General features: G+C 35.1%; 1 protein-coding gene across 1 annotated transcript; it reads right to left on the reverse strand.

Moving 5' to 3' along the window:
- Nucleotides 1–339: 339 nt before the first annotated feature.
- Sem1 (SEM1 26S proteasome subunit) lies at nt 340–9,229 on the reverse strand. Its single transcript, XM_069997278.1, has 3 exons — nt 9,035–9,229; nt 4,786–4,879; nt 340–526 (listed from the first exon to the last, which is right to left on the reverse strand). Exons 1-3 carry the CDS (start codon nt 9,108–9,110, stop codon nt 484–486), a joined length of 213 nt encoding a protein of 70 aa, XP_069853379.1. The 5' UTR covers nt 9,111–9,229; the 3' UTR covers nt 340–483.
- Between the last annotated feature and the right edge of the window lie 7,754 nt (nt 9,230–16,983).

The raw sequence follows: 16,983 nt of genomic DNA on the forward strand, positions 1-16,983 counted from the left end.
GATGACTGTGGTTCAAAGCCAGTTCAGGCATCTGTGAGACTCTTATCTCCAATAAACCACCAGAAACCCAGAAGTGGTATTGTGGCTCAAGTGGTAGAGTGCTAGCCTTGAGCTGAAGCATGCAGGGCCAGCGCTCAAGCCCCACAACTGACAAAAAAAAAAGAAAAAAAAGAAAAAAAAAAGAATTTTAGCTATAGATGACTTAACCTGAGCCCTCGTTAAAATTAAAAAAGAAAGTTTCATAAGGTGGAATTTTATTGTCACATTGTAAGTTCATCAAAAACATGAAAATAAAATTAACAAAGAGTCAAAAGATTAAAGCATCTAACCAAAGCAAGATTACATCGAAATGTTTATTTTTTGTTACAAAAACAAATCCAAGCAGATAATGAAATATGCATATTTTTAGAAATATCCCATCCTGGTTTCTGTTCTAGAATTTAGTGTACAGTTAAAAGTTTACTTCAATACTTCTCCTAGATGCTATGAAGTCTCCATCTTATAACCATGTTTCTCTAGTTCAGCTCTGCAATAAAACACAAAGAACAACATCACTAAGCATTCTTTATAATAACTCAAAGAAACAGATGTTTTAAAAAATAGTTATAAGTATTAATACAACAAATATTAAATAAATACGTTGAGCCTGGGCACCGGCTTGAACTCTTGTCCAAATAGGTTTATTTTAGTTCCTAAACAGAGATTTATATAAGGAAGGTAAATACATATTAATAAGGCACTAATACAATTTTGCTTTCCTTTTAGTTGGCTGGGAAGGTGGCTCAGCGCCTTGCATGCATGAGGCGCTGGGTTTGATTCCTCAGCACTACATAAGCAGAAAAAAAAAAAAGCCAGAAATGGCTGTGGCTCAACTGGTATAGTGCTAGCCTTTAGCTGAAGAGCTGAGGGACAGCGCCCAGGCCCAGAGTTCAGGCCCCACGACTGGACCAAAAAAAAAAAAATTGCTCCCCACGACTGGACCAAAAAAAAAAAATTGCTTTATGGGAAATGTGAGAGACTACAAATGTATTGCTTCTAATAAATCTTTACACATAAATCATTGTTTTTGCTTTGGTGGTGGTAGGAATTAAACTCAGGGCTTCACACATGCTAATTAGATATTGTATCACTGAGCCACATTCTTGTGACTACACATGAATACCAAATCTACAGATTTTACAACAATCACAGTTACTATTAACAGAAAGAACAGATTGTATAATGATATTTATTGTTCTAACCAAGAAAAAGCATTAACAAATGTAAAGATGTGTACGTTTTCTGTATATCCTATATGCTGTTAAACTAAATATACTAAATGTCAAAAAATATTAAAACTGCCTAATTTTAAATGTGGATTAAATCTGAGGTTTTTAGTGCTATAACCACATAAAACACTTGTACAAAAAAGTTTAACCCTGTAATTAACTTCAGCTATTTAAATGATCATTTTGAATATTACCAGCATCTCATTTACCACTATCCAGATTTTATCAAGGTTCAAGACAAAACTATTGGAGGGCTAGTCTCTGTATAGATGTATAAATGTAAAGTATGGTTACTATGGTCTATAGCAGTAACATACATGACATTTGTTCTCAAGCATAATTGGCTTAGATGATCTTACACTATCAAATGTTAGCCCAATGCAAAAAAAATATGATAGGAAAAATGTGTATTACTCAATTGCCAAACTCTTTCAATTTTTTTGACATTTTTTGTTATTTATAATCCAAATAGTAAACTAATTTTGTGACATATCAAGGTTAGGAATTATTTCATACTGTCTTCTGCTTGGGTATAGAGTACAAATGGGCAGTGCAAATCAAACTCTGGTTTCTCTTTTGGTAAGTTTAACTAAATTGCTTCATTTGGGAGCCTTCCTCTCCCCTCAGGGAATTAAAAATTATATTATCTGTCCTTCATTATAACAACTTACCCTTTTTGTTCTGAGGGCTAAATGAGAGGAAGTTATATAAATGTAATACAATATCATGATAAGAACTAAGGCTGAAGGGAAAAGCTAAAATAAAAGCTAAAAGCTTTTATTTTAATCACAAAAAGCCCCTCAAATGTTTCCAACAAAAACTTTTGTTGCCACTCTTCAGAGAATGTAGAATTGTCTTTATATTTTTATCTCGAGCTAAAATGTTATACTTTTCCTATTTAAAATGGAAAGAATTGCAAAGCGTTCTTAAACACCAGCTTTCTGTTCCCTTTTATAAACTCCCTACAGATTATTCAATTTCTTTTATTTGGACAAAAACAATGCCCCAGAAATTCAACCTAAGATTTAAACAAGTACATCAAACTTAACCCTTCAAGTTTGTGTAGTCTTCTGCATGGGAGGTGGTCACTAATTAATTAATTACGAGTATAACCTGCTTTAACATAAAGGAAATAATGAAATGCTATCAACTAAATTCTTGGAGACTATGAAAAGTTTTTTGCTAAACCTTAAAAGTGTAACAAACTAAACATAAAATAAATTGAGGCTATAAAGTACAAAAACAAATCACTGTATCATGAATCTGCAGTATGAAAAATACCCAACAGAAACAAAAAAGAAGGAAGAAGCTCAGAACAGTTGAACTATCATAGAACACATGCAATAAATATAGACTGCAGCAAAGGCAGCCATATTTCCCCTGCAAACAAAATAAGGGGGGAAAAAACGGCAAAAACTAGGTTCTCAGTTTTATTTTAATGACTACGTCTGGCATGGTAAATCAATAATTATACTGGCTTTTTAAAATTTAAGACTTGACACAAGTTGAATATACTTCATAACACTATTTTTACTTATGTGCAGAGAAACAAATAGTATTAGAAACAAAAATGACTCTTAATTACTGGACACATAAAGCCTTACTATATTTCTATTTGTTAAAGGTAATTACACTGTGACAAAAACAAATGAGAAGTGTGATATGTTGAATTTTTGTTTATTTAACAAACACCACAACTATTCATACCTTACAGTATTAATTCATTTAGTGACTTGCTTAAGGTCATTACAACAGATTCAAAGTGAAACTCAGGCACTCTGACTAAAGTAGAAACTGCATCTCAGGATTAGAATAAAACAATGTTAGAAAACAGTGAACTATGCTCTTTTTCACGGTTTTTGATACCATAATAAGGGCTTCCATGCATTTTATAAAGACCTTATAAAGAACACCTGCAGGAGACTTGTGAATCAATACAAATGTCTTAAAGAAGAAATGTCTGAGGTTATATTGTTCACTATGGTAGTAATATATGACTATTTAACTGAAATAAAAATTTAAAAGCAGTTCCTCAACTGCCCTAGCTATATTTAATGGCTCAATAGCCATATGTGACTGTATTGGATTGGGTAAATTAAAGAACATTTCCATTCTAAGTTCTATTTGACAGTACTAGTAATATATCAATAACTTTAAATGGGAAAAACCTCATGATTCAAATTGGAAAATAGAGCAGCTGGAAATATGAAACATTACATCATAAGAAATATACAGATTATACTCTATTTCTAAGCCAGTAAAAAGACAAAAGGTGGTACTAAGGAGACATTCAATTGATCAGTATTTACTACTGAAAGTTCTGATTAAAAAAAAAAACCTTATATTCAATAACAGTTTTTTTAGGATAAGGTGCTCTTATGACCAATGAAAGACAAAACTAGAGAAATCTGATTGCTGAGTAGTAAAGGAAGAAAAATTCATTTAGTTTCAATTTTTAAAATTTAAAAAAAAAATCAAAGAAGAAAAAATTAAGAACATGGAATAGCACTGGAAGGTCTGAAATTAAATATTCTAACAGCATATGACTATAATGAGAAGTGAAATGATTTATAATGAAATTTTGAAATTTGTTTTTAATGGTAGTATACTAGCTAGTGCCTGCTGTACAATGACCTTTTCTTTTCTTTAAGATTCCCCTACAATAAACACCTTACACAAAAATGGAAAAGCTAAGTGGGGCATTGGTAGCTGGTGTCTGCAATCTTAGTGCTTCAGGAAGCTGGGATCTAAGGACTGAAGTTCAAAGCCAACCTGGGCAGAAAAATCCAGACTATCTCTAATTAAATAGTTTAACCTACCAGACTGGTGGCTCATGCCTATAATCCTAGGAGGCTGAGATCTGAGGATCAATGCTCAAAGCCAGCAGAGCCAGGAAAAACCATGAGATTCTTATCTCCAATTACCCAGCAAAAAGCTGGAAGTGGTGAGGTTTGAGTTCAAGCCCTAGGATGGGCACCAATAAACAAAACAAAAAACCAGCATACGCACATTAATGAAGCATTATTTAGCCATAAGAAGGAATAAAATACTGATGCTTGCCATCACAAGGATAAACTCTGAAATTAAGTTTTGTGAAGAAACTTCTTCCATTTATATGAAATATCCAGATTAAAGTCTATAAGGTAGATTTGTATTTAAACATGAAAAAGTACATTCCCATGACATCAAACTCTATTCAGATTTGGGAATCACTAATCTATGGTATTCCAGCACTTTATAATGCTAATTTCCATCAAAATACTCAATATGGATAGAGTTAACCTCACAAAAACCACCAACAGGCTTCTATTTAAATACCTTTGTAAACTAGAAAGACCAAAAGTCCTATTCAAAAAGATAGAAACTCAAGAAGGTAATGTCTTATTTTATATAATCCAAAAATCTATTTATTTCAAAGGTTAAAGTACAGTTTAAGAGAACAATTATTTATACAAGTTACATATTCAAGGCTTACAATTAATACTGAACTATAATAAAACTTCAGCTTAAAACCTACCTTAACTGATTGGAGAAGTCATCTTCTACATTGTCATCATCCCAGTTATCCTCCCAGACATGTGCATCTTCATCTTCATCCAAACCAGCCCAATCTAAAAACAGAAACAGAGTTTGTTAAAGACAGAGCAAAGGTCTCAACAGTCCTTTCTGAAAAACAAAAACAAAAACAAAAAACAAAAAACAAAAAGCAGCAATTGTGGCGAAGGGATCAAGTGGCTTACCTAGCAAGCCTGAACTCTAGTACTACTGCTAAATTCGTAAAAAATAAATATAGGAACAGATGTCTAAATACTTCTCCTTTATAGCTCAATAAGTTAAAAAAAAAAAAAAACTTCAGAAAGTTTGCCACTGAACATTCAGAATTCAAAAAGTTAGTATCCTAGCTATAAGAAATTGTAATATTCCTCCATAAATCTGTTTCCCTGCCTTGTTTCTTGAATTTACAGATAATCCAAAACAAGTCATAAAAAAATTCTGTGTTTCATGAAAACTTACAATTTCTGGAGGATAAACTTCACTGGTTTTTATTTTTCAAATGCATTACTGAATTTATTGACACAATAGTTGGATGGGATAAATTTTGACTTTTCTTTGAGCTTTTGTACAGTCTCTTATAACTTTTCAAAACATACATACCAGCAACCCTAAAACAAACTGCAGGATGATACCAGAATAGAATGTAAAATTGTTAAACATAAAAGGGCTAATAATTCACATATGGATATTAAAAAGTACGTAAAGTGTAAGTCATCACTAGTCTCTGATAACATCAATATAAGACTCAGATTCTTTCTCTTTTTAATTTATGTCTGTGGAAGGGTATTTGAACTCAGGGCCTGCAGCTTGCTAGACAAGCGCTCTTAAACTACACTCACAGTGCTGAAATTTATATGCATCAGGAGTATTGTTGCAGTTCGTAACTTTCTAAAATTTACTTCCCCTTTGGATGTAGAGGGAAGGTGTAAATTAAGATTTCAGCTAAGCTTAGTTAGAAAGACATTTTCATACTGAAGTAAAGAATAGCTATTGAGAAAGCAATACTAAGAACACTGATATTCCATACCACTAGATATATAAGAAAGAACTATCAATAAGATACTACCACCAAAACTAAGTATTGCTTCTATTTCAGAAACTAAAGAGCATAAAATGAAGTAAATTTATAGCCAAAAATTCTTTCATTTACGCTCTTGAACACAAATTCTTTGCAGAATATCTGAATTAGGAATGCATTGTTGGCTGGTATTCTTTAGTGCTTCCCTGAATGATCTTGTTTGGTAATACACTGTTGATTTCCAAATCTGTTTGCAATGCAGAACTCTACCTTAGGCTTTAGAATTCTACAAACTCCTTTTCATATGCCTACTGAACTCAAGCTCAAGACCACCAAAACTTAACTATATTCTCAATTGCTCCATCTCAAATCAACATGCTTTTCTGTCTTGCTGCACAGCCACAGCTAAATAGGGAGACACTGTTTCAAAGTTTAAACAAAAATATTTAACATTCAAATACACTGTGTTAAGTCCCTTGTTGTTAGTCATGCTGCTCCAAATACTCTTAAATATAATCTCCTAGTGTGAAAACTGTAATGAAAAATTAAGCACAAGATCATCATTTTTATTTAACCTCTAACTTCATACTTCATGTCTTTAAACTGCTTAAACCATTTCATGCTGCTCCTCATTTCTCTTTGTACTATCTTCTACTCTGGCCTGACTTATACTTATCCTCAATTGAGTTCAAATGTTATTTATTCATTATCCCATTAAAAGCAATCCCAAATCCTTTTTGAAATGGCTGATTTCAGATCTGGGACATTTCTTTTTAATACCAAAAAAATGTCAAAAGAAACAGACACTGGCTTAAAATAATACACTGAATTTTAAAAAATTTGTGAGTCTACAGAAACACCTGAGGGATACTAATATTCTTTTTTACAGTTCCCATCCATAAACATGTAAATGAGAATCAGAAAAATCACCATTTTGAAAACAGTACCTCAGGCAAGGATCAATTATGTCTGTTAAAGTTACAGGGTGAAAAATGGTTGGGTAACAGGACAAAGTGCTTATTATTTTAAAATTGAGAGACATATGGTCACCATGTTAATGAAGTGAACAATCTCATTGCCAATAAACTGGAACAACTTAACGTATTTCTTGATATAATGTAGTATGAAATACATAGTATTTTATAGTATCTTGCTAACAAACTTTATTTTGAATCTAATCATGAGGAAACTATCAGACAAATCCAGAAGGCAGAACTTTCTAAAACTGGCTTCTTCATGTAAATTAATGTTTAAAAAAAGAACAAAACAAACCCAAAAGATGGAAACTGTTTCAAGTTGAAGAACTGAAGTGACATAACCAGCAAATATGTAAAAAATTAAGTAAATCCAAGACTGAACAAAAAAAATGTTAAAACTGTTTTTGGGGAGAGGGGCTGATAAAATATGAATTGTTTTTATTTGGACTGCTCATATATGCACATATATGCAAAACAGAAATCTGGATCAATTTCATTGATTACTTCATACTATTAATATAATTTTTAAACTTAATTCCTTATTCCAGAAGATGTATTAAAGTCTTCAGTATCATACCATCCATCCTTTCAGCATTACAAATGAATTTGAGAAATAACTTTTTTAAAGTCAAAACTAAGCATTATAAATTGTCATCTGTTTACAGGAAAACAAAGATTTGGCTTATCAACAAGAAATACCTACTATGTAGAAAGCTTACGTGATATGAGCTGAACATCACAAAACAGCATTTCCAACATTTATAAATCCTCCACTGTAATACATATTACACACAAAACATGTAAAACAAGCAAAACACGTATAGATGCAAAACATACAAACTCTGTACAAAATGTAAAAAAGGGAAAACCTAATAATTTCAAATAAGTACAAATTAAAATAATAGGATTTAATTTTTCATTTATAAAGTTGGCAACAACTTTACATTTAATGTTTAGTATAAGCAAGTTTATGAAAGATCAACTGTGGATGGAAATGCAAACTGAGAGTATCTGTCCAAATTTAAAATGGGCCTGGTTCCAGATGAGGTGTCAAGAGACCAAGCTCATCAGTGCAATCTGGTACAGGAGGATGGTACAGCTGGTTTGTCAGAGGATGAACAAAATGAAGAAGTCACTCCAGCAAGGAGGAAGGCTTCTGACAAAGGAAGAAGAGAATTTTTTAAAAATGCAAAAAACTGTCTTCTCATTTTTCTCTCATCTACATCTGTCAGAGGAAAAAAAAAATCAACAAGGTTTTTGTCTTGTGTGAAAAAGTATTCCAAGCAAGTTCTAAGCAAATTATTTGTTTTCACCTCCATTCTACCAAGAACCTGACTTTACAATGGATGAAAAATGAAAACCTTCTCGTCACTAAGTTGCTCTCCAGTCCTAACTATCCAATCATGTAAAAGCCTCCCAAAACATACTTAGATCAATTTTGCCTAGGAATTTGATTGGACTTCCTCATAAAGTCCAGTTTCAGTTTAAATAATCGAGAATCTGGAAAATGCACTTCACAAAGATCCTTAACACATTCAGCGCCTGCTTAACGACCTGAATATTACACAGGCACCAATTAGAATTTACTTGTAAGGAAGTGTCAATGTACTTTAGTCCCCAAAAGCACAGCAGCCACTGAAATATTAGCTGAAATTGTAGCTTTCACCTACAATGAGAAAACTAAAGCTCCTCTACTGCTGAGAAGTTAATGAACGTGTAGCAATCTAGTGTCCTGTAAAGCCGTGAGGAACCAGCAGAAGTCAAGAAGGAGGAGTCAACACCCAAGCCAATATCCTAGAATCCTGCTCCCTCCATTCCAGGCTTCATTAGCTTTAGAGTCCTAGGAGAAACCGCACTGTCTCAAGCAGGCGCAACAATTTCATTCCACAAAAGTTGAAAAGCCAAAGAAGGCTGCTAAACGAAGGGAACGTCAGGCAGGGCGTGGAGACGGGAGCGAGGTGGCGGGTCACCAGGCTGAGCAGCCAAGGGCCCATCCACACCCGGGCCGCGGGGTCGCCTCCCCCGCCCCCCACCCCCGCCCTCCCGCTTCGAGGAGCACCGGCTACTCAAGAGTGGTGATCCGGCGCCCCCGGGCCTCGCCAACGGAAAGGTCGCGGACCCCCGGAGCCACCCCGGCCCCGGCCCGAGCTAGGCCCCGGCTCCCGCGCCCCCACCTGCAGGCCTGAGTCACCATCCACGCCACCCACCACGCTCACCTTCCGCAGGAAACTCCTCGAACTCGTCGTCCTCCTCCAGGAGACCCAAGTCTACCGGCTGCTTTTTCTCGGACATCGCGCCCCTCCACGCTCGGCCCCGCGCGATCCGGCCGCCAACTTAGAAGACGTTTACCGCACTCAAAAGTCGCCGCCGCCGCCGCCGAGGCCCTGGCGGAAGCTGGTGCTCACCATCGAGACGACGCAGGGCGAGAGCTGCTGAGGGAGCGCGGTGAACGCTGGGATAGCGGAGGTCCTCCCAGCGCTTTCCGAGCCCTCAGCGGGCCTTTGGAAGTAGAGAGGTGGATTTTTGTCTTGCCAATCTCTTTTGGCACTCAGAGTTAAGAACTATATAGGTTACCTTGACTAGAAAAGAATCATAGTGTGTTAAAAATAAAACTTAACCATGTTTACGTGATTTACAACCAAGAAAGGAAATCTAGAAAGATGCAAACATCAGTTTTCTAACTGCCAGGTCCTTCACACACATTATCCCAGTCTTAACTAGTGCCCTGCGTATGTCACAGAACACTTGGGCTCTGAAAAGACAGCCCAAGTTGTTCACATAGTACAGTTTGGTTTATCTGATTCTAGTCTCATGTTTCCAGTGTGAATGGTAGTGGCAAATTACCTAGAAGAATTTGTGTGTAGTAACTACAGTATAAAACAATAGTATACAAAAATGGCTGGGAAGGTGGCTGAGGCTCTGGGTTCAATTCTTCAGCACCACATAAGCAGACCCCATTACTGACAAAAAAAAAAAAAAGGACATATTTTATGATGTTCAAAATATACCATTTATTTATTTACTTATTTACTTAGAATGACATAGCTTAGCTGTGTGCCCTGGTCTGGTCTCCAACTCACAGTTCTTCTGCCTCTGCCTTCTGGGTGCTTGGGAAGACAGGCTGGGGTGCAATTCTTCCCTAAGAGCAGGTTTTAAATAATAATGAACCAAAATTTTAGTTCTTGGGCCTATTATTTAGTTCTGTTTTTATTTTTTTTATTTTTTATCAAGAGGAAAATCAACAGAAAGAAAATGATACCCCCCCCCACACCAAGTTATATTAAAGATTGCAATATTCTCCCTCATTTAAGGGGTTTGGAACTCAGGGCCTCATGATGGCAAGTGCTATCCAACTTGACCAATAGGCTAGGCATTTTTGCTTTATTTTTCATATTGAATCCTGAATTTTTGCCTATGGCCATTCTTAGAAAGTGACCCTATGTTCACCTCCCAAGTAGCTTGGATTATAGTATAGGCTTGAAACTCTAAATTCAGTCTCCTTTTATTGCAATTGTAGTGGTTCATGAAATATTTAGAACTGGAACCAGTGATAACTTACCATTTTAATTATTGTGGCACATGGAAAACAAATTTGGACAGTAATAAATACCAAAGTGTGAAAGGAATTATTGGTAAAATACCTAAAAGTACATATTTGCAGAGAAGTTTATAAATTTTATAAATGAAGGCCCAATTCTAAGGAGGGGCTTAGACAGATTACTTAACTTCTTGGTGCTGTAGTCATTTGCAGGAACATAGTTAAGATTCAATGAAATTCTATATATGTGTAGCTCAATTTTTTTACCTAATAAGTGATCAATGCATGCTTGTTAGATATTAAATAAGGTGTTTATATTTTTAAAAATTTAGGCCAGGTGTTGGTGGCATACACCTGTAATTCTAGCTGCTCAGGAAGCTGAGATCTGAAGATCACGTTCAAAGCCGGCCCAGGCAGAAAACTCTCCATAAGACTCCAATTCACCACTCAAAAACAGTAGTGGAGCTGTGGCTCAGCCTTGAGCAAAAGAGCTCAGGGACAGCACTCAGGATTTGAGTTCAAGCCCTGTAACCGCCCCCCCCCCCACAAATAGATATCTTCTATCAACTGTAATAATATTACAAATGTGGATTTTGTTTTCTGATTATACTTTATTAAGAAGTCAGTGCCTCTCCATGTTAGTGATAATTAATAGCAATAATAACAATAATGTGTAGTGTTTGCTTTGTATCAGGCACAGGGCCAAGCCCATTTTGTGCATTTACTCATTTAATCCTCCACATAGCAGCCCTATTGAGTAGTGCAATGTAAATGGTTTGGACACTTGAGGGAACTGAGACAGACAACTTGGCAACTTGAGTGCCTATTTAGTAAGGAGGTAATATGGACCATATCGAATTGAGTTTTTCTGTATGTCTACCAAAAGAAAATTGATAATAGGTATTAGGAGGCTGGTACCTGGAGGAAGGCACTTTGATTTTAAAGGTACTTTCAAACAGAAAATTTGAAGTCAGTTTGAATAGCCAGTAGTCAATTTGAATGGCACTTTCAAATAGTCAGTTAAAAGGTAGAGCTAATTAGCTATGGAGGGTTGAGAAACTAGCCCATACTTAGACTTCTATGACATCTTTTCAGAGCATGTAAAAGGTCTGGGCTCCTTAATTCATCCTTCCAAGTCCACATTCAGACTGTACTGTTCACTAGCTGTGTGTCCTAAGGATATTTACCTTTTGTGCCTTAAGTTTTCAAACTTTGAAGTGGGAATAATAAAACTACCTTCCTCCAAGGTTTTTTTTTTTTTTGCTTAAATTACCTGTATGGACAAAACACTCATAAGGTGCTTGGCATATGACAAATGCATAATGAATAATAGCAACTTGAAGCAGAAAAGGATGATAATGCTAATTTCCACTGTCCAGCAATGCATAGAGGGTCTCAAAGTTGGAGGAGAGGTTGACTGTTTTGAACAACACTGATGCCATAAAGACATACAAAACATTTGTGGTATTGAGTATTCTAGCTATCTTCTCATCTGCCTTCTTTAAAGTCTGGAACACTACTATTTACTGAAGCTTCTCACTAAGTCTCCTAAGGGCATGTCCTAAATAAAACTATATCCACAAAACTGGTTAGCAGAACACCTTCAGGAACCTCTTTTCACCAGTAGGTCACAGCATTTGGACAGCTATCAAAACCATCATCAAAATTTTACATGTATTTGTGATAAATGAAAGTGTAACTCTATGTGAAAAAATGGAAGTTTTGGAGTCGAACAAATGAAGCTGTATGCAATTTCTAGCCATGGATGTAAATAAGGCACATATATAAAGTATCAGATAGAAGAAATTAGAGATTATATTTTTATAAGAAGTCTCTCATTTCATACAAGTCCATAGCTCTTTGTTCAAATATCCATTCTTTCTGGACCTTTAAACGTTACCTACTTTCCCCTGAAGCAGATCCTTAGAGTCTCAACTACTACTATTCAGGTGAGCTTTGCATATTTGAAGCCATCTCTAAACCCTACTGTGATACATGTTGAAGGATTTTTATTACTATTTTGGTAAGAAAACTACAATCTTGAAATTTTAAGTATTTTAAGTATTACTGGATAGTAATAGTAGTACTGACCTCTACTAATGGTACTAATAGTAGTACTATTACTACTATAGTAATAACAGTACTGACTACTCTTTGGGTGCTATGTTGTATAGAATATCTCCATAACATATTTATTGTGTATAACTGATTCTTTACAACCAGTGAGCAATTCTTCACCCATCCTAACAACAATCGTTCTACTCCATTTCTTAGACTATCTTAGAAACATCATGCTGTGGTTTGGACCTAAGTGTCCTTGCAAGTCCAATATGATAAAGGCTAGGTTACTAGCTTATGTGTGGTACTGTGAGAGGTGATGGTAACTTTAAAAGATAGGATCTATTTGGAAGAAGGTAGGTTCATTTGGGGGACATACTCTTGAGAAGCACATTGTGATCATAGCTCCAGCCTCCCTCCTTCCCTTTTTCTCTCCCTTTCCTCTCCTTGTTCCTTAGCTGTAAGGTGAGTAACTTTGTTCTACCACATGTCCCTATCATGAATTTATGTCTCCTTAAAGTCACATAAAAGAGAATTCAACCAACCATGGATTAAAATCTCTGAAACCATGAGCCCAAATAGACTTTTCATCCTTCTAAATTGCCTTTTTCAAATATTTTTCTACAGCCACTGAAATCTAAATGGTCATCTAAGTGGAATTATAGACTGTTTGTCTTTCTATGGCAGGCATCTTCATTCAGAATAATGTCGTCTACGTCCATTCATATTGTCACACATGATAGGATTTTAAAAAGCTGACTAGTATCTATTGTATGCAGATACCACTCTTTTTAAATTCATTCATCTGCTAGTGGATATTTCGGTATCTCAGTTGTGCAATGATCATGGATACAGCCATCCCCATCAACAGATGTTATCTTTTTGACTAATAACTATTCTAACAGATGTAAGATATTATCTCATTGTGGTTTTGATTTGCATTTTGCGAATGATTAGTACTGTGGAGAATCTTCTTGTATACCTGTAAGCTATTTTTATATCTTTGGAGAAGTCTGCTCAGATGTTATTTTCCAAGGTTTAACTGAATTATAAGAGTTTGATGGTTTTTAAAATTTTTTATTGTGTTGTGTGTATTTGTATGTGTGTATGTGTATATGTGCATGTGCACACGCATATGTGCCCACATTCACACTGTTACTGAGGCTTGAACTCGGAGACATGGGCTCTTCCTCTCACAGCCAGTGTTCTATCACTTGAGCCATGCCTCCAGTTCCATCTTTTGGCTAGTGAATTGGAGTTATGAAGCTCATGGATTTGTTTGTTTGGGCTGACACACGAAAGATCTCGGTTCCTGAATAGCTAGCATGAGCCACAGGTAATGGACTGAATTGTAAGAGTTTTGACTTGTTTTGATGTATATTAGATATTAAACTCTTATCAGATATATGATTTACAAATATTTTTTCATATCACATAGGCTTCCTTTTTATTTTATTGTTTATTTCTTTGCTTTATAGAAAATGCTTGTTTCTTGTTTTTTTGAAAGGCTAGAGATCCAAACCAGGGCTTGCATTTAGTAGGGAAACAGATACTTAACCATTGAAGTACATCCCCAGTCTTTTCTGCAGCTCTTGAGATTTTAGTTCCACCAGGGTATTTATTTGTTTTTTGGTGAAATTTACTTCTGCAAAAGTGTGCACCATCAGCCACAAATCTGGCAAGCAAGCACACACAAAGCAGGTAGACTGTTCCTTTGTGTATCCCTACACAGTAGCCCCCACACCTCTGCTCATATTGGTGGAGCCTAATTTCATCATGCTGATCAAGACTGGCTAGTTTGAATAGGGCAAGATGTATTTGCATAAAGTGACAATTAAAAGACCTTGAAGTAAGATGAACAGTACATAGTGGCTTCAAAACATACCCACATCCTCTGCTGTTTCTTGAACAATCTGTGTCATCTGAGGTGTGTCTACTTTTGTTAAGATAGTTGAGTCATATCCAAGAAATCATTGCCTAGACAAATGTCAGAAAGCTTTCTGCCTATGTTTCCTTCTAGGAGTTTTATAGGTTATGTTTTACGTTTAAACTTTTTAATTGATTTAATTGATTGATTGTGTGTGTGTGTGTGTGTGTGTGTGTGTGTGTGTGTGTGTGTTGTATGTAAAACATTTACCAGTTGAGTTTATTGGAGGAGAGGTTAAAATAAAACTTAAGACAATTTTATTTTAAAAGCATAATACTTGAAAACAGAATATATCACTTTTGAAATACAGAGATATATTTTCATTCTTCTTTGCCCAAAATTATTTTACATAGTTTATAGATTTTTCTCTGCATGTGACACTAGAGGTACCATTGTAGAAACAGCCCCTTTCCATGAGGGTTTATATCATAGTGAGTTTGGTTCATTTCCATCAGTCCATCTGGAGTAAAACTTCTAACATTTCTGGAACAGATATTTGCGGCTGGCTATGCTTTTAATCTTTAGTGTGCATTTAATTCTCTGATGATCTTGTTAAAACTCATGTTCTGATTCAATCCATTTTTGTAGGGCCTAACATTCTTAAACAAGCCCCTAAGCAATGTCGATGTTGCTGGTCTGGAGACCACACATTAAAAAGCAGGGGATTAGTTGAAATCAAAGTAAAAGGAAATATCTGAGTTTTGAAATAGATCCAGGTAACAATATGAGTCTATAACTTGTTGTGGTCCTTTTAACAACCATACTAAATATAAACATTTGCATCTCACTGTTGGAACTTTTCCTCTAAATGTCTTCTTTAGAGTGTGTGTGTGTGTGTGTGTGTGTGTGTGTGTGTGTGTGTGTGTGTGTGTATCCATAAACAAATCACACACACATCTTCATTAACATTATTAGTACTCCTTATTCGATAATATCCAATGGTTCTAGACATGGGGAAGAATTCCAGTTCCAGTTGGAGAAGCTTTTTTGGTTCTTTTGATAGGACAAAATGCTTGGACAAATAAAATGTGAAAATTTATAATTAAAAATATTCTAAAATACCTATATTTTATTGTAGAGCAAGTATTAATGAATAAAAACATTATATTAAACCCAAATGCTAAAAATGAGAAGTACTTAATCCACCATGAAGTAAAAGCCCAGCCAAAAAAGACCTATCTTACACCAAAATACATGTTTGATATTTGCATGCCCAAGACTTGTTTGAAAAGGTGATTATGGCCTCACAAGTAAATCATAAGAATTTTAAAAATTTTGTAAATGCTGTATTTATATGACAGACAAGAACCACTCTGAAGGAATCATTATGGTTTGGGAAATGATATGCAATTTCAAAATCATCTAAATCATTTCAATTGCCTGTATTTACATTTATATAATGGGTATTTATAATGGTGATTATTTTAGAACTTACCTTGTTTTCCAGGATCTCACATTGGTTTCTATGGGAACAAGACTGGCTGTGAAGAAGAGCATTTTGAAGAACTTGTTTTTACATTCAGTGACTGCTAACTGAACTGTAAATTCTGTTTGTCTGTTACATGGTTTTTAACACAAATTTTAACACTGAAATAAAAGTTGATCATTCTAGAGTCATAAATCATTTTAACTAATAAACATTAATTCTTTTACAAAACATCTGGTATATTAAAACATTTTAAAATGAAATAACCAGCTTTAGGAGCTAATAATCTGTTCCTTTTATTAAATTTATTAATGATTAATCCACATTGGCCATGTGCTTGCTCTTGGAAAATTGTGTAAAGAAAAATTTGACTTGATATATCATTTCAATACATTTTCTCTGATGTCTCTCTCTCTCTCTCTCTCTCTCTCTCTCTCTCTCTCTCTCTATATATATATATATATATATACACATACATATTACTTTCTTATAACTTCCTTAGAAAAGCAATGTAGAACATTCTGCATTAAAACTTTCCTTCTGCCAACACCTTAGCTGTCCTGGGCTATTATTTACTCAGGTACAATGTTTTACCTTGACTCTGAGTTGGGACTCTAGCCTTGTTCTCACACCAGCTGGAACTTATTTTTACTATTTTTTTAAAACAAGCTCATAAGTCTTCAAATTTCAGTTTTTTCTTTTTCTTGGAGTAGATTTTTTAGATCATAAAAATCCAAATGTGTAACTTATGTATTACATTTGTTCAGCTTACTGTATTTAATATTTCCCCACATTTCATGTTTCCTCATAAACTTTATTTACTTCCCTGGAAAAATGAAATTTCAGTATATTTTTATTCAATTCCCTCAAAGTAATGAAAACCCACTAAAAATAAAAGAAGCCTATTTCAGAAGAGTGCTAAAACTCATTTTTTTTCTTCTCCTCAAACTTTAAAAGATGCCAGTTGAAAAGCACATGGCATCCCTTAACCAGCTTATGTAATAAACTACTCCAGTTATTGCTGATATATAATCTGCATCTTAAATTCTTAAATCCAGAAAGTACAGGTTGATGGCAGGGTGCCAGGTGGGGTAGAATGAGTACTTTAAAAAAAAACAAACAAACAACCTTCCTTTGGATTGGTGAGGTTCTGCCTGCCTTCAGCCTAGAGTTGACCTTGGATTATCAGAGATTTGAGATAGTTTGAGAAGTGCAG

This window comes from Dipodomys merriami, unplaced genomic scaffold (genome assembly GCF_024711535.1).
Source record: "Dipodomys merriami isolate MVZ:Mamm:240054 unplaced genomic scaffold, mDipMer1.0.p SCAF_5, whole genome shotgun sequence".
Taxonomy (NCBI): domain Eukaryota; kingdom Metazoa; phylum Chordata; class Mammalia; order Rodentia; family Heteromyidae; genus Dipodomys; species Dipodomys merriami.

Coding starts and splice junctions, on each gene's coding strand:
- Sem1 (XM_069997278.1), bottom strand. CDS start 9,110: ATGTCCGAGAAAAAGCAGCCGGTAGACTTGGGTCTCCTGGAGGAGGAC. Junction 4,880..9,034: donor CGAGGAGTTTCCTGCGGAAG/GTGAGCGTGGTG, acceptor TTCTGTTTTTAG/ATTGGGCTGGTTTGGATGAA. Junction 527..4,785: donor GACTTCTCCAATCAGTTAAG/GTAGGTTTTAAG, acceptor GTTTTATTGCAG/AGCTGAACTAGAGAAACATG.